Source organism: Malaclemys terrapin, chromosome 10 (genome assembly GCF_027887155.1).
Source record: "Malaclemys terrapin pileata isolate rMalTer1 chromosome 10, rMalTer1.hap1, whole genome shotgun sequence".
NCBI lineage: Eukaryota > Metazoa > Chordata > Testudines > Emydidae > Malaclemys > Malaclemys terrapin.
Window position 1 is genome coordinate 15,417,998 of NC_071514.1, and position 27,975 is coordinate 15,445,972.

Sequence of the window (27,975 nt, forward strand, 5' to 3'; positions counted from 1 at the left end):
GAAGAGCAAAGTGACCCATTTTCGCAAGGGATCATTGTGCAGCAAAAATATTTCCACCAAGCAGCCAGCACAACACCATTTGGACCCAAACACTGGCAGTTTGGAGAAGCAGAGGCAGGACACCAATGAGCCACAAGGCAGTCCTAGGCCCAGATCATCAGAACCATACAGGTGCAATATCTGTGTGCATGGTTATTGTGATTTCACATGCAGTAAGTACAGCTCTGCACCCAAATGCCCAGCCAGACCTCAAACCAGTCACTGATATGGGCACTGGCTGAGAATGTGAGCACAGCTGGGATGGTTGTGCCTACGGAGTACGGGCCTGATTTTCAAGTGCTCAGCATTTGCCATCAGGGCCAAATTTCCAAAAGGGCCCAGCACCCCGCATGCTGAGCAATTTGGAAAATCTGGCCCTTTATTTTGGTGCCAATGGGAGCTGAGCTCTCTGGGAAATCTGAGCCCATGTAAGTGCTCGGCTCTAAGCAGCTAGGCCCTGATATGTCCCAGGCACAACAGCATTGTCAACCCCTGGTGTTCAAAACACACAACGTGTCTGAAGTCAGTCTGAAACCAGACCATGTGGGCCCAATTCCCTGAGGTGCGGAGCTTCCCAGCTCCCCTGACTCCAGTGGGAGTTGAGGGGAGGGGGGCTCAGCACCTGGGAAAAGATGGATTGCAATGTATTTCAGGAACATGGTGCTGGGCCCATAGGCCAACTGGTTCCCCTCACCCCATGTCCTTGGATTTTAGATGCTCACGCCTTTGTTTTCACCAGCAGTATTCCCATTCCCCGCCCCACTATAGTGGCAGGAGGGGGCTGTTGGCCTGCTCAAGGAGGCTGGTAGCATGGGACTCTGTGCAACAAAAACAGGGATCAACCTACCCTCCTCCCCCACCCCAAACCTTCCATTGAGGGCTGAAAGATTCCCATGAACCAATCACGTAGCAAGTGAATCTGTCTCTATCCCAGCATCCTCCCACAATGGCTCCCTTTGTATTGCTACTGGGGGAAATGGGGCAACGGCCAGAGTCCCACCTGACTCTCACTGCTCATTACCCAACGGTGCACAGCGCTGGAAAGAATAACACGGAACTTTTTATTCACACATCCAAGGAGCAAGAGCTAATGACAAAGAGGCGGGAGAGAGAAGGGCAGCCGAATTCCAGGTGTCAGGGACCTGGTGGTCAGGCCAAGAAAGCAAACACTTGTTTTGAGTCAGCGTCGCAAAGGAACTGAGAAAGGGGGTAGGCACCCAGACTCCTTGGTTCTAATCCCTGGAGCAAGTCATTTTCTTTCCTTGTGCCCCTTGTTCCCCATCTGCCAAATGGGGGTAATGATGCTTACCCACCTCACAGGGGTGTTGGGAGGGTTAATTATTAATGATTGCAAAGCACTGGATATGTGCCAAGTATGCTTATCTCCTCTAAGTGTAACAGCGCCCCCCAGCTGCAAGGACAGGCTTCTCTTACCCCCAAACTGGATCCATTATTATTGTCCCTTCACCCTCCACAATCCCCAGCATCCAAGGTGTCGTGGGGCCCAGTTAACTCTGGGCCCAGGCACGGCGCCAGCTGAATTGTTCCAGTGTAAAATCTGGGAACTTGAAACCTGAGAGATCCCACCCAACAAGCTCCTAGTAAAAGAACTCCCCAGAGGTGCTAAGCCCTCTCCCACTGCTGCTGCCCCGGGCAGTGCTAAGGGAGATGCCCCAGTGTCCGTTTCAAACCTCTGGCCCTGTGCACAGACGTATGGCTTCACTGGCTGTTCTCCAGTGTGTTGCTTAGTGTAAACAGGGACTCTTCCAGGCTATCCCACCACGGAGGGGAATGTGGGAAAGGAAATGGGGCTTTTGGAAGCTCTCAAAGAGTCTGTGTCCAGATGGGGATTGGCGCAGGGCACCTCCTTTTCTAGAAATACACCAATGGCGTCTCTGGAGAGCGAGACTGAGGAGGAGTCCGAATGCCACCTAAAGGAAATGCAGAGGGAGAGGCAGGTCAGGGGTCTGTTTGTGACCTCTTAACAGCAGGATGATGGAGAGTATCCCTCCCTCTCACCGGCCACCTGGCACATTCCCCTGGCAGTTGCCCGGCACCCACCCCCCTCCCCGCCATCTGCCTCCTCCCCGCAACTGAGCTAGTGACTGAGCAGCCGCCTTTGGGGTAAGGTTTCACCACGCTGGGCACGGCCTGAGACACAGGAGCTGTGCCGCTTAGCACCTCTCCTTACCCTTCTCCTGGTGAAATCCTGCCCTTTACTGTGATACCAACAACAGGAAGTTAGTACAGTCACACCGCACACCCATATACACCCACTCCCCAACCCCCTTCCTGCCATTCCCACACCAAAGAGGTCTCGGTGCCCAGCATTTCTGCCACGAGGCAAACATGCTGCCGTGGATCCCTGATGGATGAGCCCATGTGTGCATGGCACTGGCCAGTGCCCTGTGCTTGTGTGTTGCCACGAGGGCAACTAGAATCCACTAGTCCCTGTCCATGCAGTGCTTCCAGGTGCTGGGTGCTAGTGCTCTAGGGGCACCCTCTGCCCGCCCAGCTCTTGGGCTCTCCAAGGCCTGCCCTCCCCATGCGTCTCAGCCCTGCCTACCCAGGTGGGTTAGGAAGTCACAGGTTTGAGGGTGGGGTCATGCATGTGGTACAGGCCGCTCTCCTCATCCTCAGGCACCTGCAAAGACAACGAAACTTCCATCAGGCCCCGATGCTCTGTCATGAAGGTATCGACAGAACCTGCTTTCCTGCCAGTGGGGGGTGCCATAGCCACACAGATGGGGAGGAAAACTATAAACAATGATGCGGCGATGTCATGGACAATAGCGCCATCTTGTGACACACCACAACTCCCAAACAGTCCACATAGCTCAGGTCCAAAGCCACAAACATGATCCCAACACCTCCCCCTGCCACTCACCGTCCCCCCCCTCCCCCCGTCACCAAACCCCATTCCCCCAGCCGAGTGCTGGACACCGAGTCCCAAATCCCCGTCAGCCGAAGGGCACCTGACTGCGACACCCTCCCCCCCACTTTCAGCAAACAGGCCACGAGGCCCCAAAGCCCCTCTGCCCTGGCCACAGTGACAAGGACCAGCCCCCATAGCTCACCTCCCAGTAGACATCATCCTCAAAGCAGTTCTCATCTGCAGGGTCCCCCAAGAAGGGCATTTTCAAAATAGCACCTTCAAGCCACAAAACAGAGAGTGAGATGGGAAATGCCTCAATCAGTGAGAAACAAGTGGGCCAGGGCCAGGGGCAAGCGGCCAGGGCCAGGGATGAGTTCCGCTGGGGTGAGCAGTTGGGGCAGGGACGGGTCAGGGAAACTATTCCCTCCCAGTGTTGTAGGTGAAGTGAGGTTGGGTCAGTTGTGAGCATATTGTTTCGGGGAACTTCAATGTTATTCAGTGGAGTTCACAGGCTGGGGGTAATTTTAAAGGGTGAATCATGTGGTGCATTATAGCAATGTGGGCAACCCTATAGGAAACAGCTGGGGAAGGGGCCATCTCCTCTCCTACTATCTGTTAGACCAGAGGAGGGCAAACTACAGCCCGCAGGCCACATCCTGCGAGCCCTTGAGCTCCCGGCCGGGGAGGCTAGCCCCTCTCCCTTCCCCCGCAGCCTCAGTGCGATGTGCAGCCAGCGCGGGAGGGGGCTGCACTGCGGGGGCAGGGGAGAGCAGGAAGGGAGGCTCACCTGCAGCCTCAGGGGAGCAGGCGGACGGTGCGGGTGGCGGGAGCACGGCGAACGCGGGCGGAGGACTCAGGAGGCGCACGGGGCAGCCGCGCAGCCGGCCGGAGAGAGGTGGCGCTTTGAAGGTGAAACCGCCGCTTCTCTCCGGCTGCATGGCTGCCCCTGCTCCTCCTGAGTCCTCCACCCATGTTCGCAGGGCCGCATCCTGAAAGGGGCTTTAGAGCGAGGGTTGGATAGAGGGTGGGGTTCCAGGGGGCTGTCAGGGGGTAGGGGTGTGGATAGGGGTTGGGGCAGTCAGGGAGCTGGGGGGGTTGGATAGGGGGTGGAGTCCCAAGGGGGCGGTTAGGGGCAGGGGGTCCCAGGAGGGGGTGGTCAGGGGACAAGGAGTAGGGGGGGTTGGATGGGTCGGAGGTTCTGAGGGGGGCAGTCAGGGGGCGGGAAGTGGTACGGGGCAGATAGGGTTAGGGTTTGGGGAGGCACAGCCTTCTCTACCAGGCCCTCCATACAGTTTTGGAACCCCGATGTGGCCCTCAGGCCAAAATGTTTGCCCACCCCTGTGTTAGATGCTGAAAGCAGAAAAGCGCTTCCTAGAATGGAGACCTGCTTGTGAGCGAACTGCTCTGAAAGAAGCCGAGATCCCTGGGAGGCAGTGGGAGAGGCTTGGGCTAGAATTCTGCCGTACCCCAACCGCCCACAGGATGGTAGCAGCAAAACGTCAAATGGGGACATGCAGAGCATCTGACCGCAAGTGTAACAGCCAATCAGAGGCAGAAAAAATTAGAACTAGAGCTCACCCCTAGCTCAGCACTGAATCAAACCAGACTCATAACTAACCCAACCAACCACAAACTGAACCAGACCCAGTCAGAGACAACCCCAAATGAACCTCTAAGTTGGACCCAACCCCACTCAGAGACAACCTCAAATGAATCCACAGCCACCTCCAAACCAGCCCAAGGGCTCAGGCTGAACCTGCTGAGATTCAGGGTTCTACAATTGCTGGTCTATTTCCTCTCCCCCTTCTGTGCTTGTGGGGTTCAGCTGGAAGCAGAAGCTTTGGGGACCTCACAAGCCTGGGCCTGTTTTCCCTGGAAATGCTCAGCCCTGTTTGGGATACAGAACTGATTCCCTAAAATTGTTATGTTCCCCATTCATTGCAGCCTTCTTGGTTCTTGATGCTATTTTCCAGCCCCCCTTTTGGTTCATAACATGCCCCAAAGTCTCATCCTGCCAGGCCTGCCTGTTAAAAGGGGATGGAGTGGCAGATGGGGCTGCAGAACATCTGGGCAATTCCCTGCCCCAGGCTGTCAAAGCTGTGCCTTATTCCAGTGTGTCTCGTGGTGGACTATATGCAAGAGCCAGGATCTGCCCATTCTGCTGGGGACCTGCAGGGCACAGAGCAGCGCTGCCGCACGAGGAAGGCCCACCTCCAGAGGGCAGTACTTTTGGAAATGACATCATAGTTTCAACCAATCTAGGGTTACCATTCGTCCGGATTTACCCGGACATGTCCTCCTTTTGTGTGCTAAAAATAGCGTCCGGGGGAATTTGTAAAGCACTCACAATGTCCGGGATTTCCCCCTCCCCTGGCAGAGCAGAGCGAGCGGCTGGGAGGGCTGCAGGAAAGTCCCGGGCTGGACTCCGGAGCAGCTTCCTCCTCCCACCCCCCCCTCCCTGCATTCTGAGCCGGCCGGCAGCTCCTCCTCCTGCAGCCCGCTCCGGCAGCCCTGTGCAGGGCCAGGGACCGGGTTTTGTGTTGTGCTGGGGAGCTCAGCCATGTGTCCGGCTGGCACAGAGCCCAACACCCTGTTCTGAGCAGCAGGGTAAGGGGGGGCAGGAGAAGGGACAGGGAGGTTCTGGATGGGGCAGTCAAGAAACGGGTGGGGGCTTTTGGAGGGGAGTGGAGAAAGTTTTGGGCAGTCAGGGTACAGGTAGGGGGTAGGGTCCTGGGGGGCAGTTGGGGGGGGTCTTAGGAGGGGGCAGTTAGGGGACAAGGAACAGGGAGTCTTAGGTAGGGGGTGGGGTTCTGGAGGGCAGTTAGGAGCAGGGGTCCCAGGAGGGGGCAGTCAGGGGACAAGGAGCGGGGGGTAGGGGGCTGGGAGTTCTGGGGGGGAGCTGTCAGGGGGCAGGAGTGGGGAGAGGGATCGGAGCAGTCAGGGGACAGGGAGCAGAGGGGTTTAGATGGGTTGGGAGTTCTGGGGGGGCTGTCAGGGGGCAGGAGTGTGGAGAGGGATCGGAGCAGTCAGGGGACAGGGAGCAGAGGGGTTTAGATGGGTTGGGAGTTCTGGGGGGGGCTGTCAGGGGGTGGGGAGTGGTTGGATGGGGCGTGGGAGTCCCAGGGGTCTGTCTGGGGGTGGGGGTATGGATAAGGGTTGGGGCAGTCAGGGGACAAGAGGCAAGGAGGCTTAGATAGGGAGTGGAGTCCCGGGGGGCAGTTAGGGGCAGGGGTCCCAGGAGGGGGCAGTCAGGGGACAAGGAACGGGGGGAGGGTTGGGGGTTCTGGGGGGGCGGGAAGTGGGAGGGGCAGGGGCGGGGCTAGGGCGGGGCTCCTCCCGTCCTCTTTTTTGCTTGTTGAAATATGGTAACCCTAAACCAATCAATACTTTCCACATGACATCATTACATCTGGAAGTGCCACATGTGGAGGTCGGACTTCCTGCAGTGCTGGGGTGGGAGAGGTATTAAGGGGCTGTTGTGATAGGGCCAGTGGGGAACCAAATAGTCTTGGTATGCCACATGTTTGCAAGCCTTAGGGCTCGTCTCAATTTCAGGGGCTGCATGTGGGAGCAGAAGGGTTCTTCTAGCTCAGGAGATGGACCCTTCCTGTAAGCCAGGGTGTGAGCAATTCGAATGGCTGAGCCGGCCACTCTACAACCACAGCCTGGACCTGGGCCTTCTCCTCCTTCCCTGCACCCCACTCACTCACCCACAATGGCCCCCCCAGCCAAGGCCATGGCCAGGGACACGAAAATGCCAGCTGCCTGGAACCCCCCTTGGACACTGGGCGTCCGATCCTTGTAGTCACCCGTGAAGTCAAAGGCACTGATGAGCCTGCGAGGAAGGGAAATGATGAGACCAGCTGTCAGAGAGACACTCCTCTGAGCCGGGGAGTCTGTGCTGTGGAGGACGGGGGAGCTGCATTCACAGCCCCTTCAAACCATCTCCCTGGCACTGAGAGCTCACGTTCCCATCGAGGAGTGGGGAGATTGTAGCAACATAGCCCAGCCTCTTTGCTTTTATTCCTTCTTTTCCAGCCGTCCCCCTCCCCCAGAGGCCTCAGCCTGGACCAACAGGCTGCAAACTAGGGGGGTCCAAAAACAATGAGACCCGGGGTGGCTTCCAGACCTTCACGGTTTATCCTGGAGTCTGACCCAGAAAAGGAAGCAACAGGGATAAAGAGATGCCCCTTCATGAACCCAACTGCCCCTACTCAGAGTCCTCCAAGACCCAGAATGAAGGTGGGCCTTGGAGTTATAGGGGCTCCCAACAGGGGGCAGCTGGAAGAGGCTGCAATCCTCCAAGCCTGACTCAGCCTTACAGGCCCAGCACCACTCAGGATGCATATCTGTAAGGGGGCACTCAGCTGCTGCCACTGACTCATCTCTCATCTCCCTCCCGCCCAACACACACGCTGGCCCATAACCCACCCCACTGCCACGGGAGAGATGTAAGCAATCTTACCCTTCCTTTCCATACACCTCTTCAGTGGCTGCAGCTGCGGTGACAGCGCCCACAATGCCTCCAATAAGCCCCGGCATGGCATGTAGGTTGTGGATGCCGCAGGTGTCCTGGATGTGCAGCTTGGACTCCAGGAATGGCTGGAGGGAATGGAGGAGGGAGGGAGAGAGAGATTATTTCCTCTCCCTAAGAGGCAAGAGACTGGAATTCCTCTGAGCAGCGCTTACCATGAGGTAGACAAACCCAACGGTGGACACAATGCCACAGAGGAATCCAACGATGAGGGATCCGTATGGAGTCAGCATCATCTCCGCGCCGGTCCCCACAGCCACGCCACCGGCCAGCGTTGCATTCTGGATATGAACCTGCGCAAATAACGCTCACGTCTTACCACTTCGTCTTTGGGACAAGAGAGTTTTAAACCCATTAGTGGCAACATTTCAAGCCAAGCAAGGAGAAAAGCAGGGGAACTGGCTGAGAAAATGTTCCAAGAAAAAATGAAGATCTGGGCCCATTTTCATTTGCACTGGGATTGGCTCCCTGCCCATCACAAATTCCCAATGACTGGATTTGCCCGAAGCCAGAGATTTTTAACCACCAAAAGTTACATGAATGGAAGGAGATTGAAGACGAAATATCAACAGCTGATGGGCTGGGGTATCATTTTCATGTAGTGGAAACAAAAAACTGCATCCACACATGCACATTGCTGCACAGATATGCCCAAAGTTTGGTGCTGGCACAAGCACAGCACTGTATGGGGCCTGCTGTCTCTCACATACACACGCCTGTAGCGCCCAGAAAACACCGTATGGGCCCTGCTCTGACACACACGTCACGGTGTGGGCCCCTCTCCCTCACAAACACACACATCTAACACCATATGCTTGCATGACACCGTACAGTTCAACCCTGGAACATGCCCACCACCATGGGACCATTCCCACCGGCTCTGCAGCCACAGGTATCTGCATGGCTCTGCTGTCCTATGGGTCCACCAGCACACAGATGATCACACATATCCGCTCCTCCATTTGCCCAAGCATGCCCACACACCTGCTGATGCACATACCGTACCGCACATCTTTGCAAAAGATTCATCCCACTAACATGGCTCAAGCTGCTGTTGCATCCAGAGCTCCTACCCTCAGAGGCTTTGCCTCTTCCGCACCCCAGGAAATCCAGTGCACACCCAGCAAAGGAAGCAGCCCCCAATCAGACTGCCTGGCCCTTCAGTCGTCCATGAGCCAGGAGAGGGCGCAGCAGGCGTCTCCAGCCCGTGCTTACCATGTCAAGCTTGCCTTTCTTCTGCAGCAGGCTGGAGAAGGCCACAGTGGTGAGGACACAGGAGGCCAGGGAGCAGTAGGTGTTAATGGCGGCTCGGTGCTGCGCATCCCCGTGGTTTGAAACAGCTGAGTTAAAACTGGGCCAGTACATCCACAGGTACAGGGTACCTGGGAGAGGAGGGGCAGGAGTGGGACAGTGTGGGGGAGGAGTAGGAGGGAGGGGAAGGAAAACAGGGAGCAGCAAGGGGAAGGGGGGTTAAAAAGAAACCACAAGAGATAATAGTTCTATGGAGAGGAGGCTAAAGCCGGCTGTGCCCCAAACTCCCAGCTCCGCCTCCACTGCCAACTCTTCCCGAAACACTCTAACCAGGAACTCAAAGCTGCAGTAGCACGTGGAGCCTTTCATTTCTAGGGCACCAATTCCAATCGGACCCCAGGCTGGGGGGAGTGGCGGGCTCTGGGGTGTCTGGGAATGGCACATGGAACCTCTCACCTCACAGCAGCACTTCCAGTTGGACCCCAGGCTGGGAGTACGGGGCTCTGGGGTGTCTGGGAATGGCACATGGAGCTTTACAATTCTAGAGCACTAGTTTTAATCTTATCCGGCCTTTGAGGGGTGGGGGGAACTGGCCAGCTCTGGGGTGTCAGGATTGGGAAATGGGATACACAGTTTTTCACCACTAGGGCACTGGCAGGGCCGGCTCTGGCTTTTTTGCCTTGCGCGGCAAAAAAGCCTCCCGCTGCCCCCTCCCACCCCACCCCCCAGCGCTGCAGGGGATGGCACCGAGCCCGGCCGTGGGCCGCTCTCCCTGGCAGCCAGAGCGCCGGGAGGAGGGCAGAGAGCCTGTCCGTAGAGCCCGGCTGGGGCTCCGCTCTCCCCGGCGGCCAGAGCGCCGGGGGAGGGTGGCGAGCCCACTGTGGCTCCGCTCTCCCCGGCGGCCGGAGCGCCGCGCCACCCAAGTCCAGGTGCCGCCCCAAGCACAAGCTTGGTGGGCTGGTGCCTGGAGCCGGCCCTGGGCACTGGCTCCAGTCGGGTTTCACACAGTCTGTGGGATGCAGCTTTCATGAAGTCTCCAAGTCCGCAGTTAACTCACCGATCATAGCAAAGAGGTCGGAGTGGTACACAGAGCCTTGCTTGTCTTTACTCTGTTCCAGGTTGGGCCGGTACAGAATTCTGGTCACTGTCAGGCCAAAATAGGCTCCAAAGGTATGAATGGTCATGGACCCACCAGCATCTTTAACCTGTGGACACAGAGCAGAGGAAAATTCACATGTTGGGAGTATTCTGGCCAATCAACTAACCATCTATCTGTCCAGCCTAGGTTGGGTCACTACAGGAGGGGAACAGAAATGCTCCTGGTCCCTCCAACTGGCAGGCAGAACATCTCAGCCACATCCTTCCAATTAGCCTCCTCTGTGGAAGGCATCATGGCAAAAGGGCATTTCTGGCCCCTCCATCATGTGACTTCATGGCGCATGGGTTCCAACAGCATCCCCAGAGTAGAACTACCCTGAGGTGGCAGGTAAATGGCAGACAAAGAACAGGGCTTTTAAATAGAGTTTATTGCCCCTTGAAACCTGGGGCTTTTAGAACAAGCCACAAAACTCCCAGTAAAGGCCATGAGCAGAGATCAGCAGTTCCAGAACAACAGACCCATTGGCAATGCTCAGATCTGGATCCAAACTTCCCAGCTGGCCCTTATCTCTCTAAGGGGCTGACTCAGAACTCCAGGTGTAAACACCCCAGAACTTCGGGGGAAGGGAGTAATGAGGATCTGGCCACCGTGAACAATGAAGCCCAGTCATCTCTGTCCTTAGCTCTTACTTGGGCTTTCCTCCTTTCCTCCCCTCTTCCCTTCACTGCTGCTGCCTCCCAGCCTTGTGCTTGTTGTTTTCCCTCCTCTTCTTTGGCCTCAACACAAACACACAGCTGCTGAGATGAACTCTCCTGGAAGGGAGCTTTCCAAAGGCATTCTCCTGAGCTAAGTTCACCTAGAGCATTGGTGTCAGGAGGAATGACTATGCCGATGGAAATAATGGGCAGTTCCCCAAAATGAAAAGGATTGAACATTCATCTCCACGCCCAAGCTCCAGTCTGACCCCACCTGCACTTAGGATCGAGGTGAATGGGTTCCCCTTTCAGAACAAAGCTCTTTTCCTCCACCAGAGCAAAAAATCTCTCGTATGCTGTCAGAGGCCCTGTGCTCCTTTACCAGACAGCTCTTCACTTTATGGCGTGCTCTGATTTTCTTCAACCAAAGGAATATTACAGCAGGGGAAGGAGCCAAGAGGGAAATACTGTGCAGCCGTAAAGGGTCTGGCTACCCCGCGGCAGCGAGTCTCAGAGTCCAGGTCAACGGACCCGGGCTTGCACTACAGGGCTCAAAATAACAATGTAGATGTTCCCGATGTGGCAGGAGCCCGGGCTCTGAGACGCTCCCAGCTTTGCTGGGTTTCGGAGCCCAGGCTCCAGCCTGAATGGGAATGTCTACACTGTTACTTTTAGTCAGTTGGCCCAGGCTCCGAGTCTTGCTGCCGCTGGGGTTTTCTGTGGTGTAGACATACCCAAAGAGAGCGTCAGGCCCTTTGTGTGGAGATGCCCTGGCTGTCTTAGTCTTAGTGCTCTCAAGTCACTGCCGCTGCTTGCGGAACCCGGGGAGATTTCCCGTTCCCAGACTAAGGTAGGAGAGAAGCCAAAGGGCGGGGGAAGTAGCCCCGGCTGTTTGCTCACTGATGCGTTTGGAATCTTTTTACATTTCTGCTTACATTGTTGTGGCTGGAATTAACCCCGTGTGTTTACTCAAACAAGGAGCTGATGGACCTGACTGGAGCCAGGCACTGTACGATAGCCTACAGACAGCTCTGCTGCTGCACCTCACTCCTGACCTGAATCCCCCCCCCACCCGGCAGTGACACCCCGTTTGCACTGCCAGAGAGGAAGGGCAGGAGGCTGCCGATTTTGCTGACTCAAGGGGAGCCTTACGTGGAGCAGGCTGATGAGGATGTACTCATTCACAGCAAAGAGCGTGACTTGAAACAACGTCAGGATGAGCAGCTGCACGGGGCTGGTTTTGCCCAGGATGGCCCCAAAGGCGATGCAGACAGAACCCACGCAGAAATCTGCATTGATCAGGCTGGGGAGCGGGGGATGGGAGAGAAAACAACCTGCAAGTTAGTAATGGAGATTCTCCCTCTCCACCACTCCCAAATCTAGAGAGCCTCACCCTTGCCCGGGACACGAACCTCATCCTGGCTTCCTCACCAGCACCCCACTGTGGTGTGCTGGCTGTGACTAGAATACTGTCCCTTTAAGAGACAGTACCACTTTTGCATCCCCCTCCTGGTGGGCTAGATTCATAGATGGAAGGCCAGAAGCGACCATTGTGATCATCTGGTCTGATCTTCTGTCTAACACAGGCCACAGAACTTCCCCACAATAACTCCTAGAGCAGATCTGTTAGGAAAACATCCAGTCTTGATTTAAAAATGGCCAGTGATGGAGAATCCCCCACAACCCTGGGTAAACTGTACCTCTGGTTAATTGCCATCATTGTACTCGGTATATGCATGGCTAAGGGTGAGATGAGTTATGGGTCTCTCTTCACTGGGCTCCCCAGAGGAGCTCCCAGTGGGAAGTTAGGAGCCCCTTTGTAAGGATAAAGCCTTTTTTCTGTAGCCATATTGTAAGGTCTGAGGCCTTTGTCTGCAGCCATATTAGGAAAGCAGCCAGAATCTAAGCAGCAGAAAGTCACATCTTCACATTCTATCTAAATTACATTAAAAGAATGTAATATCGGGCTGTTAAGAAGGCGCTCCTGTCCTAATAGTAACCATCATCACCAGATAAAGAACCAGATCTTAAGATGGTTAAAGAAAACTTTGTTTGGTAGCATTCTGTCTGGCAACGTATCAACAAGTTGTGGTTGTGAAATCTCTACTTCTTTATTGTTTTGTCTTTATGGTCCCCGCTTCTCTATTGTTTATCTGTATGATCTCTGTCCGGTTCTTGGATGGTTTGTCTGTTGCATAACAAATTTTACTAGGTGTAAATCAATTAAGGTGGTGGGGTACGATTGGTTAAAGGATTGTTTTACAATATGTTAGGATTGGCTAGAAAATTGTTTCGTAACATTTTAGTTAAATGATTGGTTAAGGTACAGCTAAGCAGGACTCAAGTTTCACTATTTAAACTGGATCCAAAAGGAAGTTCTTGGGAATCAACTCCAGGACACAGCCCCAAGATCAGAGCTGCCAGACCAAAACACCCTGCCAATTACACCGTGCAGAAACTGGAGTCCCCTAGATAACCTGATCCTGACTGGCCAGCTGGAAAAGTTAGTCTGTCTTATTGGGAGTGGTGAACACTGTATGCCTAGCGTGTGCATTCTGTTTTGGTGATTGTTAATAAATAGAGGTTAAGTAGGATATTACTGTGTAAGGCTCTTTCCCTGGTGGAAGACCCCGTAAACCCGCAAAAGATTAAGCCCTGAGTCCACAGGGAATGGGTGTTTGCTCTCAGTCCACAGGGAATGGGTGTTTACCCAAAGCCCACGAAGGAGTAGAGCCTGGAGCCCATGGAGGGGTAAAGTTAGGTGCCTTTCGCCTGGAGGCCTAGGAACTGGGAAAGGGTGGGGGTGCCTAAATCAACCGGGTTATGTCTTGAGCCCTAGGAACTAGGTAGAGGTGGGATGTCCTAGAATGTGCAGGCAACAAATTTAGGGTAAAGTTGGGTGCCTTATATCCGGAGCCCTAAGAACTGGGAAAGGGTGGAGGTGCCTAAGTTAAGAGGGTTACACCTTGAGCCCATAGAAGGGTAAAGGTGGGTGTCCTAGAGTGTGTGTAACAGAGAATTTTGGCGGGTAACACCCTAGCCCTCAGCATGTAGAGAATGGCATAATAAAGTTTCATCAGATATGAGGCTGTTTGTCCAAAAGGACCTGAGCAATGAAAGTCCCAAGACTGAGGGCAAACAATGGACCCGACACTTGGAGCTTGGCCTGGGGTCTGTGAGAATTGGTCTCATGTGGCTGGTTTCACCTGGCTCCTTCCTCACCATCCACCAGAGCCAGCCATCCCTGGAGTGGAGGGTGGAACCCAGCCAGAAGTACACAGCACCTTGCGCAGCTGAGGAGGGGAGGGGGAATTGAGACCAAAGACCTTTTCTTATGAAACAGGCTCCATGGGGTCTTTAACAGCAGGCAGGGCAGAAGATGTAATATGATCTGGAGCGCCCTTTCTCCACATAGAGCAGGGGCAGAAGCTCCAGGCTGCTTGGTCCCCTCCCTGCATCTCCACTGTCCAGCAGGAGATGGCTTCCATCAGCCCAAAACCCTCTTACTTTTCCACTCCAATGAGTATCTTTCCATTCTCGAAAGAATGGAACCAGCCCTGCATCAGGAGAGCCCACTGGATCCCGAAGGCGGCAAGGAGGAAGTTGAAGCCAACAGCTCCAAAGCCATAGCGCTGGAGGAATGTCATCAGGAAGCCAAAACCCACGAAGATCATCACATGGACATCCTGGAAAGCTGTGTCGGGGAGGAGAATTCACCATTAGCGTTGGGGGTGGGGGGGACTCCTCCAGCCTAGGAACTCGGCACTAGCTCTAGTTCAGAAATACCAATGATTTTTCAGGAGAAATGTTGAAAAAAAAATTCATTTTAAATTTTGCACAAACATTTTAAAAACAAACTGAAAAATGAAAAAACTTCAGTTTTTGGAAATGCTTTTTGGTAAAATATTTTGGCTTTGAGGGAAAACCATCAGTCTTTGGAAAGCCCTTTCAGTAAACATCGTTGGTTTTCATTTCACTAAAAATATTCAGTTTTGAAAACAAAACACTTATCAAAATAACCTAAGCTGTAAAGCACAGACATCTACCAACACATTTTTTTCTTTTCAATCTCCATTTTTTTAACCAAAAAAAGAGACTTTGAATCAGAATTAACATTTTCCGTGCACACTTTTGCTTTACTAACAAACCCTTTTTCATTTAAAAAAACATAAGTTTTGATAATTTTTTACCCAACAACCTGTCTATGCTGGGTCAGAACTCAGTGTCACTGACTGCTCTCTGCCTTCCTGCTCTGGGAACTATTATTATTAGCAGCCATTATTTGTATTATCAGAGCACATACAAATGAGCCCCAGTCATGGACCCAGGTCCCCATTGTGCTAGGCGCTGTACAAACCCAGAACAAAAAGACAGTCCCTGCCCCCAGGGGCTTACAATCTAAGTACAGGACAAGAGAGAACAGATGGACAGAGGCACACACTCTGCTCACTTCAATGGAGGGTGAAATCCGATCCCAATGAAGTCAATAGCAAAACTCCCATTTACTTCAGCGGAGTCAGGATTTCACCCAGAGACTTTCATTCTTTGTTTCATTGTTTTCTTAATCTAAAGTGAACCTTGGTCTGACTGGAGGTGCACAGCCGCTTTACTGGACACGTGTACTAAGTAAGCCTGGCACTCAGGGCATGGCAGCTCAGACACCGCTCCATATGATCTGGCACTGATGAGCCTCTAGAGAGGAATTCTTGATGTGATAAACCTGGAGTGGATGTCAGCGCTGCTGGTTTCTTTCCGATAACGATCAGCCCCAACAATGTAAAGTGAAACTTGGCACAGTTATAAATTAAACTATAAAAACCATGTGTGCAAAAGCCTCCTGAGCCCCGGAGTAAGCGGAGGACGACGAGGGCCGGTTCCCTCCGCCAGTTCCCAGGGGGATCCCACAAGCAAACCAGCATACGCTGCACTCTGCCACTGTGGAATGGAATGGGTAAACATGCCATATTGCTTAGGTACGTCAATGTCTGTACTACACAGTGTGCAGAATATTGCACAACAGCACAGCATATTTGTTGTTTAAGTGCTTGGGCACTGTCAGCTTGGCTTAGAGAATGGCTAGCTCAGAGAAAGGAAAACACCGTACAGCTAAATCATGTGGAGTCCGGTCTAGGCTCTGACACTTACAATGGATTTTCCAGCCCTTTTCCCAGCGTTCAGAGGGAAGGCTGGCTGCGTTTTTGAGGCTAGTTTGCCATCTAGTGAAAGCGCACGTCTTGAGAGGTGTGCGACGAGAGTCTGATCCAGCTCCCACTGAGGCCAATGGGATTCTTTCCATTGACTTCAGTGGGAGTCGGATCAGGCCTTGAATGAAGCATGGCTCTGCAGGAGTCCTGGTTTCAGTTACTGTGCACTTTACAAGCTCTCCCAAGGTGTGGGGGGAAGCACATGTGGATGGGATCCAGTCACACTGTGCCAGACTCTGGCTTTTATTTGTTCTTTCGACAAAACCTAGGAAAATCCATACAGACGAGCTACAGGGCCAGATCCGCAGCTGGTGTAAGTCAGCATAGTTCCACTCACTCTAATGCAGCCGTGCTGATTGATCCCAGCCAAGGATCCAGCCCATATAGGTCTCAAATGCCAATCTGCATCCGAAGAAGTGGGCTGTAGTCCACGAAAGATTATGCTCTAATAAATTTGTTAGTCTCTAAGGTGCCACAAGTACTCCTGTTCTTTTTGCACTCTCCCCTATTAAACTACCTATCCAACACCATTCTCAAAAAAAAAGGAAGCAATAAATACGTCTATTGCCAATTAAATAATATTAACTGACATTTCTCACTTTAACGAAAATATTTAGGCAAAAATCAAGATTATGAGAAATAACACAAAAATAAGGCCCAAAAGTCATAGTTCAGGTGTTGAGATGTTAATTATATTATTTTATTATTATTTATCTGTATTGTGGTAGCACGAAGGAGCCCTACTCATAGGCCAGGACCCTATCGTGCTAGGAGCTGTACAATCTCAGAACAAAAAGACCATCCCCATCCCAAAGAGTTTACAATCTAAGAACTTCGTACTTTGTTTGCCCTTGAGAAGAGTAATGTGTCTGCGTCTCACATGGGCAGAGTAGATGTCACGATGCCCTTAAGTTTTTATTACATAACTTGGGTTTTAGCTTGTTGTCATTTAGTAACCTTCACGGTTTACTGACAGGAAGAGTATGGCCCCTGGAATACTGTCTACACTGAAGAATCTTTCAGCCCTTCTCCCGCACACTCAGAACAGATGATTCATCCTCCAGGGAATTTCACCAGCTGATTTTAAATTCAAGTGAATTTTAGTGCTGCTGCTGAACGTGGTTGAATTGACAGCCCTGGAAATGGGCACCCCAAAACAGTTATACACCCCTTCTTCCCTGCCCACATTTTTCAACCATACCCAGGAGGAACCATGTCTAGGGCCAGAAGAGAGAGTTTCCCAGGCCTGTTCACTCTTTATCTGCTGCTATTTTGTGAGCACCTTCTACCACTGCACTGTTCCACTGTGGTACCAAGGATGGAAACTCTAATGAAAACCATCCCTCAGGCTTTCAACCACCTAGACTTGCTCTAAGCAGAGGTGACACAGAAAAAATGCCAGTGCCCTATCTACACTAGTGTGACCCTCATTGCCACTACCCACAGAGCCACACTGGGGCTAATGCCACCATGGGAGATTTTAACAAATAGCTCAGTGTAGACACAGTGGCTACCCCTACACAATGAGCTGGGGTGTCATTCCCAGCTCAGGTGCATATATTTGAACTAGCACCATGAGAGTTAGTGTGCATGACTTGTAGCGTAAATATGGTCAACCTTGGACTAACACTGGTCACATGATTTTCATAAGTAAATCCTTTTCTGAAAGACATAATCCTTAGAGGCAACTGGGCTGGTCTCTCGTTTCTAGCCTCCTTTGTTTTAACTAGAACACACTGTATTTGTAATGGAAATGTTCTAAACCAGGGGTTCTCAACCCTTTTCTTTCTGCGGCCCTCCCAACATGCTATAAAAACTCCACAGCCCAACTGTGTCACAATAATGGGGTTTTTGCATATAAAGAGCCAGGGCCAGCATTAGTGGGTAGCAACCAGGGCAATTGCCTGGGGCCTCATGCCACAGGAACCCTTGCAAAGCTACATTGCTCAGGCTTCGGCTTCAGCCTCGGGTGGCAGGGCTCAGGGCCCAGGCTTCAACCCCATGTGGCAGGGCTTCAGCTTTCTACCCTGGGCTCCAGTGAGTCTAATGCTGGCCCTGCTCGCAGTCCCCCAGGGGACCTCGGACCCCTGGTTGAGAACCACTGTTCTAAACAGATCCATAGCTCAGTCCCTCATTCATCCTTGGAAACAATCTCCCATCTGGGCAGACTCTTCTGAGCTGCCACCGGTGACTCCAGCCGGATGGCTTGCACCGGGGCTCAGGCCAGTCGTAAAGGGGTTAGCCAGCTGAGTGATCCCTGTGGGGACATGAGACAATGGCCCGAGTGCACAGGGAAGTGAGCCAGGGAGGACTCAGACACCAGAATGGGATCCGCAATCCAGGAGAGTTTCCCTAGGAAGCTAGACCTCCCCATCTGAGAATGGCAGGTATTTTGTGTCCCATTTGCCCTAGCTTTGGACAAGATGAACCTAGAAGGGGTTAATCAGTGGCCTAGCCTTTGGCCTTCAGGGCACATCCAGTCTATTAAACAAGACAAAACGCGTTTGGCGTTTCAGCCTGGTCGTCACTCCCTCCCTGGCAGACACCTGCACGCCTCCCAGCTCGGTGTGGCATGTCTGCTCCCGTCTCCCTGGGCCTTGTGTCGGTGGCCCTCATAAACTTAACACAAATCTTGCATGCGCTTGGTGATGATAAGGACTTGACCTAATGAGGAAGCTGCCAGCCTGAGATGCTTCCTTGGGTTGGGACCTGCAAGCCTCTTTGAGGGATTTGTATCTGAAATCCTCAAGGTCAGCTGCAGTTTGTCACATTTACTGCAGCTGTAATGACAATATTGCAAGGAAGGGGGTGTGTACTACTGCCATCTCCTGGACAGAATCAGAACAGCGCCATGTGGCATAGGTCCCCTACAGCCAACAGACACGCTCTGTTAGTCCAAGTGGTGGGGCTGGAATTTTAGAGAATGCAGATTTGACTCCTAAAGCAACTGTCACTTCATAGTTCCAAGTGGTCAGCATGTGCAATGCAGGGACCCTCGCAGCATCTAGGTGCCCACATATTATGACACACTCCCACCAAGGGGTCCTTTTGTCTCACTGAAATACCCGAGTTGCCCAGGCAGTATGCCTGAAGGCCTTGGCTGATCTTGCCCTCTCCCCTGTGACTTGCTCAAACACCAAAGTAATTTTCATTTGCCTTTCATGTCTCCCTGATCTTATGTCAAACAGTCCTGGCCCTGTATTGTACTCCCCTACCGTGTCCTCTCAGGTGGAATTTCCTGTCAACAGAGCTTGGTGGAGTCGGTTTTTTCTGGTTGCAGATGCTGCTGCTGCCCCCTGTCCTCATGCACCCAGTTCACCCTCCACATACCTGCCTCTGTCCCTTCCCCCACTATACACCACAGCTGGTTTGTTCCAGAGAAATGGCTCATCCCCCAGCTGCCTTGCCTATGGGAGGTGCATGCTCTCTCCTCCTCAAGTGATCCAAAGGCTGGTGTCTGTCACACTGTGTTCAGGGGCACAGTCCCTCCCCCTATCTCTGAAAGAACTGAGTGTCCCACTCCTGGGAGTGCTGCCCGCAGAAGCAGTGCTGGCTGGTGGCACTTGGCCCTGCTCCCAGTGCTATACTCAGGTGGGACAGCACAGGAAACTGGCTTTGGTTACCTATTGCTGGGGAGAGGGGGCATCTCACCCGCCCCCACTAATCTTCTGATGCCAGCTAAACCCAGAGCAATTGAAACGCTCCCATCTAAGGAAAAGGGGCCCCCTATGACACCGCTTGTATTGCCATGTCCACCCCCCACAGGAGTTCAAAATAATACCAACGCCTGAATCTGCTCAAAGGTTTCCACAGAGATCATTTGCACCAGGAACCACCTCACACACGCCCTGAGGTACTGGGGTTCCTTAGGGGACACGCAGAGGAACGGTCTCGGCTCTACCAGCGGAAGAGCCCTCACCTGGTGCTGGTGTGTCAGCTGAGAGTTTGCCCATAGCTCTCGGGGCTGGATGTGAACGTGACACTAATGAACGCTCCTTGACCAGGGAAGACCTTGCCACCTGCCTACGCTGCACCTTTTCCATTGCAGTCCTAATGCAGCTGTGTCCATCCCAGCTGACAGCCCCCTGCTGCAAGTGCCAGGGCGTCTCCTCCAAGCCGTGAGGTGCTGTGCACACAGCACCCATCATCTGGCCATTTTACACACACAATGTTTTAAATCCTCCCTGTGTTGGCTCCGACTTCCATCCCCATAAGCTCCTGCCACCCTCTCTGCTGCCTGCCTCACTCTCTGGCTTTCCACCCCCCATAGCTGGTCAGCCTCCCACCCACCCTCACCCTGCACCTCGGTGCTACCACTGCGTATTTTAAACCGGCTAGTAAGGGGCTAAGGAGTCCCAACCTAGGTGTGCATGAGGGAAATGGAGCTAGTTCCTATTCGCTAGCTGTAAAAGAGGATACATTGTTGCAGCATATGCTAGGCTGCAGCAGTTTAATTAGCGGGAGCGAGGCTTTGTCAGAGAGCAGAGCGCTGGTGCTTCGGAGCACGCCGAGCTGTCTGGGAGCTGGTGGGACTGGCCCACTCTCACTGTTAGCTCCTGGTTTAGCAAAGTGAAGCAAGGGTGTTAAGGCAAAGACCCGAGCTCCTCAGATGTCTCTGCCAGCCCTGAGCGACTGGGAAGGGCCCTGATGCAAGGGAAGGGAATGCCACGAAGATACCGGAGGCAGATCAAACTTCTCTGTTACACCCATGAGTCATTATTGGGGCCCCCGTCAGTCATCTCCCAAAAATGTGTGCCTCAGTCCTCAGCTGAATCCAGGGCAAAGCAGCCAGCATTAAGGACATCAGAGCCCTTCATTTAGCACCTGTTTACTTATTCTGGGTGGCACAGCACTTCCTCATTCTACCCAGCCCAGTGAGCTTGGAGCAGCAAAGGTGTTTTTTGCTACTGCTTGCCCAGAATGCTAGCCTCTGCCTTGAGTCAACTTTCCACAGCACTGAACTCCAGGGAAAACAGCCTTCCCTCCTCCACCACAAGTGACAAGGGCAGGGGCTGCTCCTGGGAGAGGGGAATCTCAGGGCAGCTAGAGGGCAGTGACAGCTAGAGGAAAATGGAGGCAGGGTTCACTGTGCAGCCCGCGGGGGTTGAGTAGGTGGGCTCACTGTGTGGCCCGCGGGAGGGAGGGGGTGAGTAGGCAAGCGGCGGGTGAGGGAGCGGGGCTGAGTAGGTGAGCGGTCAGGCAGTGGGGGGAGTGAGTAGGCGAGCTGGGGAGGTGGGGGGGGCTGAGGAGATGAGTGGGCAGGCAGTGGCAGGGGGTAAGTAGGCGAGCCGAGGGGGATGGGGGGCTGAGGAGGCGAGCGGGCGGGGAGTGGCGGGGGGGGGGGGCAGGTGAGCCGGCGAGCCTGAGGAGGCGAACGGCGAATCGGTGGCTGACCTGTTCTACTGATCTGGTCTGGCTCCCATCCCCTCTCCCAGGTCCGGCTCCAGGCACCAGCAAAACAAGCAGGTGCTTGGGGCGGCACATTTCTAGAGGCGGCATTCTGGTGCCGGCCATCATAGGCCCCGACTCCGGGGCGTGGGGACAAAGTGCCCCCGCCGCCCCAATTTGCCAACCCACCTCGCCTCCGCTCCGCCTGCTCCGCTTCTCCCCGCTCCCTCCCAGGCTTGCTGCGCATGAAACCGCTGTTTCGCGCAGCAAGGCTGGGAGGGAGGAGAAGCCTAGCAGTGGAGTGCTCAGGGGAGGTGGCAGAGGTGAGCTGGAGTGGGGAGTGGTTCCTCTACCCCCCCGTTACTTCCTGTGCAACCCCACCCTAGCTCACCTCCGCTCCACCTGCTCCCCTGAATGCGCTGCCGCTCCGCTTCTCCCCCCTCCCTCCCAGGCTTGCCGCGCGCGCAACCGCAATTTCACGCAGCAAGGCTGGAAGGGAGGAGAAGTCGAGCGGCAGGCGCTCGGGGGAGGGGGAGGCGGCGGTGGTGGAGCAGAGGTGAGCTGGAGTGGGGAGCGGATCCTCTACCCCCCGTTACTTCTTGCACCCTGCCACCCTAGATCACCTCTGCTCCGCCTGCTCCCCTGAACGCGCTGCTGCTCCGCTTCCTCGCCCTCCCTCGCCTGAGAGGGAAGGGGGAGAAGCGGAGTGGCGGCACGCCTGGGGGAGCAGGCAGAGCAGAGGTGAGCTAGGGCGGGAGTTCGCGGGGGGCCTGCAGGAAGCAATGGGGGGGGGGAAATGCAGCACACCGGGGGAGGAGGCGGGGTTGGGGATTTGGGGAAGGGGTTTGGAAGGGGTGGAGTTGCGGCGGGGCTGGGGGCAGAGGGGCACGAAAAAAAGGGGGGGCGGCCAACATTTTTTTTTGCTTGGGGCGGCAAAAATCCTAGAGCCAGCCCTGCCTGCTCCAAGGGTTGCAGCTGTCTGGAGGTGCCTGCCTTCCACGCCTTCCTCATTCACACCTCATTCATTCAACAGGGCAATTGATTACAAAGTGGGGGGAAGATCTTATTCTACTTCTAGCAAAAAGACATTTTTCTTTTACCTTAATTATACTACTTTAAGGGCCTGCTATAACAAATTACTGAGGTTCAATACTGCTGTTTCGGTGGGGCGGCGCTGGGGAAGGAGGGTTTGTTTCCGCAGGGCAGGTAGCGCTGGGGGGGTTGTTTCAGTGGGGCGGGCGGGTGGCGCTGGGGGGGATGTGTTTTGGGGGGCTGGGTGGCGCTGGGGGGGGTTGGCGGCACTTGGGGGGTTTCAGCCCTCAGCTGTTTTCTTTGGAGTAATATGGCCCTTGCCACTTTATGAGTTGTGCAGGCCTGCTCTAGGGTCTGGCCTGCTGATCAGTGAGGTGCTGCCACACCCATCCCCACTCAGCTCCATGGGGCAGGGTCATGTCCTGGGTTGAGGAAAGGGCTGGAGAATCGAGGGATTTGTTCCTCAATATGAGCAGAAATGCTTTCTCCAGCACAGCCCATGGGAGGTGGCAGCACACAGAAGCCTGCGGGATGGAGGAATGTTTATCCCCTGGTCCTGCAGAGCATAGGGAACATGGCACTGGCATGGCAAAGTGCTCCAGTCATAGGGCCTGAAGAGTTTGTGGGAGGCCACACACCTTTGATGTAACCAGACCAGTTTCTGGGCAAAAGCGCTGCCCCTTAGGAAGATGCGATAAGTCCTCTCTGGCAGGAACGATGGGGCTGAGGTCAGAAGGGGTGACTCACCAGAGGCAGGGAATCACCCCAGCCATCCTTTCAATCTGGTGGCAGGATTGTATGAAGCAAGGACTGACGGGCAGCCATGTGCGCTGTCCTGGCCTGGATGTGCTGGGGGGAGGGGGGACGCCACAAGCACCTGTGCTGCTTGGCCAGGTAACAGCCACCAGCACCTTTCCTCCCAAAGGATCTCCAGGCACGTCTGAAACTATATACGTAGAACAGAAGGTGAATGCAGACACCTCTGAGTATGTGCATCTCTGCCTACATGCGTCCTCACAGAGCTGGAACCCAGCAGGGACAGGCTACAGAATATTAACCCTGCTTCCCACATACCACATCCCAACTGCTATGGACTCATACACAGTTTACTCCTCTTCTCCTTAGTGCAGGAGTCTCAAACTCGCGGCCCGCGGGCCTCCCCACTGTGCCCCGCAGGGCTCCAGCAGTTTTGGGGCCGGGTCTCTCCCTTGGCCCCACCTGCCGCCCCCAGGCGCTCCCCCACCCCCGCAGCACAGCAGAGCTGAGTGGTGTCTGCCTGCGTACTCCCCGTGTCTGCCGGCCCTTCCCTGAGGCCCAGGGGCAGGGCTGTGCCTCCGTTCGCTGCCCCCGCCCCGAGCACTCCTGTGGCCAATGGAGCCCAGGTAAGATCCCCACCCTCTCCCACCCCCAAACTGCCTCCCAGAGCCTCCACCCCTCCCCCCACACCCCCAAACTCCCTCCCACAGCCTGCACTCCCTCCCCGTACCCCCCAACCCCCGAACTCCCTCCCAGAGCCTGCACCCCCAGGCCCCCTCCCCCACCCAAACTCCCTCCCAGAGCCCAACCTCTTGCCCCTTCTGCACCCAAACTCCCTCCCAGAGCCTGCACCCCAATCCCTTACCCCAGACCTCCTCCCCCACCCAAGCTCCTTCCCAGAGCCTTAGGCAGGTGGGGGGCAGAGTTTTGGGGGGGCAGGTTCTGGGCAGCATGAGTGACATTGTTGGCCCGCTGGAAGGATTTGAGGACTGGCACTGACCTAAGGTAAATTGAGTTTAAGACCCCTGCCTTAGTGTATTTCACTGGACAAGCAGAGAGCTCTTCTGATGTCCTACAGCCTGCTAAGCGGGGGGGCCTAGGCTTCGGCTCAAGGATCCCAGCAGTACATAAAACATTCCCACATTCCTTTAGCCCTGCAGTTGCTCCCCTCCGCCCCCGTGGTTGCAGGTAATGCAGATTCATGTGACTGTGAAATGAGCTCAGTCCTACTTGCGCTCTAGCAGGCATATATCTAAATCCCTAAACCAGCCAGTCTGAGAGTCTCTCCCCACAAGAGGTTCGGTGTTTGCTGCTGGTGAGGGATGGAGTGCATCTGCACAGCTGGAGGAAGGAGGTAGGACTGGGGTGGGGGAGGAGGTGCAGGTCAGGACTGAGGTGCACTGGCAGAGCTGGGTGAGCAGCACAGGACTGGGATGGGGGGGGAGCTGCAGGTCAGGACTGAGGTACACTGGCAGAGCTGGGTGAGCAGCACAGGACTGGGATGGGGTGAGGGGGAGCTGCAGTTCAGGACTGAGGTGCTCTGGGAGGGCTTTGCTGAGGAGCCTAATACTGGGATAGAACAGGGAGATGTGGAGCAAGATTGGGCAGAACTGGGGGGGCAGGGGCAGTGCGGGGGGACTCAGAGCTGCAATAGCCAGGGGTACTGCAGGCTGGGATGGAGGTGCATGAGCAGAGCTGCTGGGGGAAGTTACCGCAGCACCTGCCTTCACAATCCTGGGGCTGTTTGTCTTGGACTTTCACGAGCCCCAGAACTTCAGTGACATCGGTCTCATTCGCCTCCCTCCTGGCTAGCCTGTGCGGGGTGTGGCATTTACCAGTGCAGAGGCTGGTGCTTGCCAGCCGTACTCACATGGATACCTGAAGTAGAAATCGTTCTCTATGTCACTGGTGAGATTCTTCTGGCGCTGCTCCTCCTTCCAGTGCGCATCGGCTTCGGAGTCAAAGCGCACAAAGACCCCAAAGAGGACGATCATAGCGACCTCCCAGAGGAGGCAGACGAGGGGCAGCCGCCAGCGCATGTATGTGTTCTTCACCATCCCAGACCAGCTCGCCTGCTCAGGTGGAGGGGGTCCAGGCACCTAGACAGCAAGAGCTCCAGTCCTGGTGCCTGGGGAGACTCAGTCCATTTATAGAAGTCTGGTGATGTGGGGTGTGGTGCTGGGAGCTGTCAGTCCTCACAGCTGCTTGGGGCAGGCTCACATTTCAGTTCATGGCAAGTTTAATAGATTTGAACTCTCTGCTTCCAGCCAAAAGAAGGGGGGTTGGGAGCACGGAGGCATATCTCCAGCACCTTCTCTCTGAGGAGCTCAAACCCACCTAGGAGAGTTATACTTATACCTGCTTTACAGATGGGGAAACCGAGGCACAAAAAGGGGCAACAGTCACACAGTGAGTCGGCTGCAGAGCTGGGAACAGAACCCAGGACTCTTGACTCCACCCCCTTGCTCTAGCCACTAGACAGCACTGTCCCACAGGAATACAGCCAGGGAGTCCTGAGCCTCATGTCCCTTGCTCTAACCACTAGATCACTCTTCCTTCCTGGAGTCTGGAATAGAATCCAGGAGTCCTGAACCCCTCCCTGCTCTAACCACTAGGCTAGGGGTTCTCACAACAAATTTTTTGGTGGCCTCGCTGACACTTGCTGGTAGCCGCACTGACACTTTTTCCTAAAATTATCTATTTTTCCTAAATTAATAAAGTAATATGCACATATATATACAAATCATTGTAATTTATTTATGTAAGGTTTTGGGTTGGGTTTTTTTGCAGACTCAATAATAAAAATAATGCCCAGTTATCTCTATTCTTTACTGGATCTAACAGATTAGAAACACAAATAAGGTGCTTCGCATGTTCTTGGTTTTTTTTATTATTGTTTCTTTTGCTTTTTTTGGTAAAAGTGAATGTACAACAATTCTGAAGTACATTTAAAAATGTTTTGACATAATAGAAGTCCAAATAATAATGAAAAACATATCTGGGTGTCCTGGGTCTGGGAACAGGAGAGGCACGGCTGTGGCTGCAGCTGGCCCCGGGGCTCCTCTGGGCAGGTGGTGGGGTGCGGGGCTTTGGCCAGCCCTGAGCATCTCTGGCTGTGGGCGAGGAGCACGCGCCGGGCTTCAGCCAGTTCAGGGCTCCTCCAGGCAGGTGTGTGTGGGGGGGAAGATGCTCGGGGCTTCAGCCAGCCTGGGCTCCTCCAGCCAAAGGGGGGGGCGTGCACTCGGGGGGCTTGTGGCTCCAGCTGCAAGGAGGGGAAGGGGATCTTGGCACTCTGGCTGCTCTGGGGGGTGGTGGTGGTCAGAAGGGGTGGAGTCAGGAGGCTAGCCTTCCCAAAGACGGGCTCCACCCACTGCCCATGTGCCCGCCGCTCACCTCCTCACCCCCCACCTGCCTCCTGCGTCCCTCCTCAGTCTCCCACCCACCACTCACCTCCTCACTCCCCTGCCTGTCGTGAGAATCCCCGCTCACTGGTGGCTCACTGCTCACCTCCTCACTCTCCCGCTCGCAGCCAGACACCCCTGCCCGCCTCCTTACCCTGCTGCTGGCTTGCCGCTTGCCTCCTTACTCCCCCACCAGGCCCTGCCCCTGCCACTCGCTTTGCTGCTTGCCTCCTCACCCCCCTGCCACTTGCCTCCTGCATTCCTCCTCTCACCCCCACACCCGCCGCTCTCCTCCTCTCACCCCTCCCACCCACCGCTTGCCTCCTCACTTGTCTGCCACAGACATTCCCCTGCCTGCCACGAGAACCCTCACTCACTGGTGGCTCACGATGCTCCAAATGAACTCACACAGGAAAATGACAAAAGACAAAAACACCACATCAGCTGTGTGTGAACACTTTTCACAAAGCAATCACTCTGTGTCTGAACTATCAGTCCTCATCCTGCACAACACTTTCAAAAGACGAGCCTGAGACCTTAAATTCATAACTTTGCTAGACACTAAAAATCATGGACTGAATAGAGACACTGGATTTAAGGCTTATCACACCAATCTAAAACCCACTAACAAACCCCTAAGCTGCTTCCCCCTTCCTTTCCACCTTATGATTGGAGTGCTGTTAACAGGCCCCTTCACCTTGAATGGTCCCTTAAAATATGAGTTAACTACTTATGCCAAACAATCTGTTCCACCTTGTATTGAGCTTTGACATTTAAAATTTCCCAGACCTGAAGAAGAACTCTGTGTAACTCAAAAGAGTATCTCTCTCACCAAGAGACACTGATGCAATAAATTATATTACCTCACCCAGCTTGTCTCGCTAAAAGAACCCTTTATACTCCTGAGATTGAGCTAATTAGACACAGCTGGACTGGCTGCCAAGTGAGTCAGCATAGAATCATAGAATATCAGGGTTGGAAGGGACCTCAGGAGGTCATCTAGTCCAACCCCCTGCTCAAAGCAGGACCAATTCCCAACTAAATCATCCCAACCAGGGCTTTCTCAAGCCGGGCCTTAAAAACCACCAAGGAAGGAGATTCCACCACCTCCCTAGGTAACGCATTCCAGTGCTTCACCACCCTCCTAGTGAAATAATGTTTCCTAATATCCAACCTAGACCTCCCCCACTGCAACTTGAGTCCATTGCTCCTTGTTCGGTCATCTGCCACCACTGAGAACAGCCAAACTCCATCCTCTTTGGAATCCCCCTTCAGGTAGTTGAAGGCTGCTATCAAATCCCCCCTCATTCTTCTCTTCTGGAGACTAAACAATCCCAGTTCCCTCAGCCTCTCCTCATAAGTCATGTGCTCCAGACCCCTAATCATTTTTGTTGCCCTCCGCTGGACTCTTTCCAATTTTTCCACATCCTTCTTGTAGTGCGGGACCCAAAACTGGACACAGTACTCCAGTTGAAGCCTCACCAATGTCGAATAAAGGGGAACGATCACGTTCTTCGATCTGCTGGCAATGCCCCTACTTATACAGCCCAAAATGCCATTAGCCTTCTTGGCAACAAGAGCACACTGTTGACTCATATCCAGCTTCTCGTCCACTGTGACCCCTAGGTCCTTTTCTGCAGAACTGCTACCTAGCCATTCGGTTCCTAGTCTGTAGCAGTGCATAGGATTCTTCCGTCCTAA

At 54.1% G+C, this 27,975-nt stretch overlaps 1 protein-coding gene across 2 annotated transcripts; it reads right to left on the reverse strand.

Annotated features, from left to right (window-relative positions):
* Nucleotides 1–1,077: 1,077 nt before the first annotated feature.
* On the reverse strand, nt 1,078–24,994 carry RHCG (Rh family C glycoprotein). Of its 2 annotated transcripts, none has more exons than XM_054040948.1 (11): nt 24,744–24,994; nt 14,001–14,187; nt 11,646–11,796; nt 9,757–9,904; nt 8,664–8,830; nt 7,604–7,741; nt 7,380–7,516; nt 6,625–6,749; nt 3,117–3,190; nt 2,606–2,683; nt 1,078–1,970 (listed from the first exon to the last, which is right to left on the reverse strand). In XM_054040948.1, the coding sequence occupies exons 1-10, from the start codon at nt 24,928–24,930 to the stop codon at nt 2,615–2,617; spliced, it is 1,383 nt and encodes a 460-aa protein (XP_053896923.1). In that variant the 5' UTR covers nt 24,931–24,994; the 3' UTR covers nt 1,078–1,970; nt 2,606–2,614. The 2 variants fall into 2 exon arrangements, with proteins under 2 accessions (XP_053896923.1, XP_053896924.1); XM_054040949.1 differs by having other exon boundaries at nt 24,752–24,841.
* Between the last annotated feature and the right edge of the window lie 2,981 nt (nt 24,995–27,975).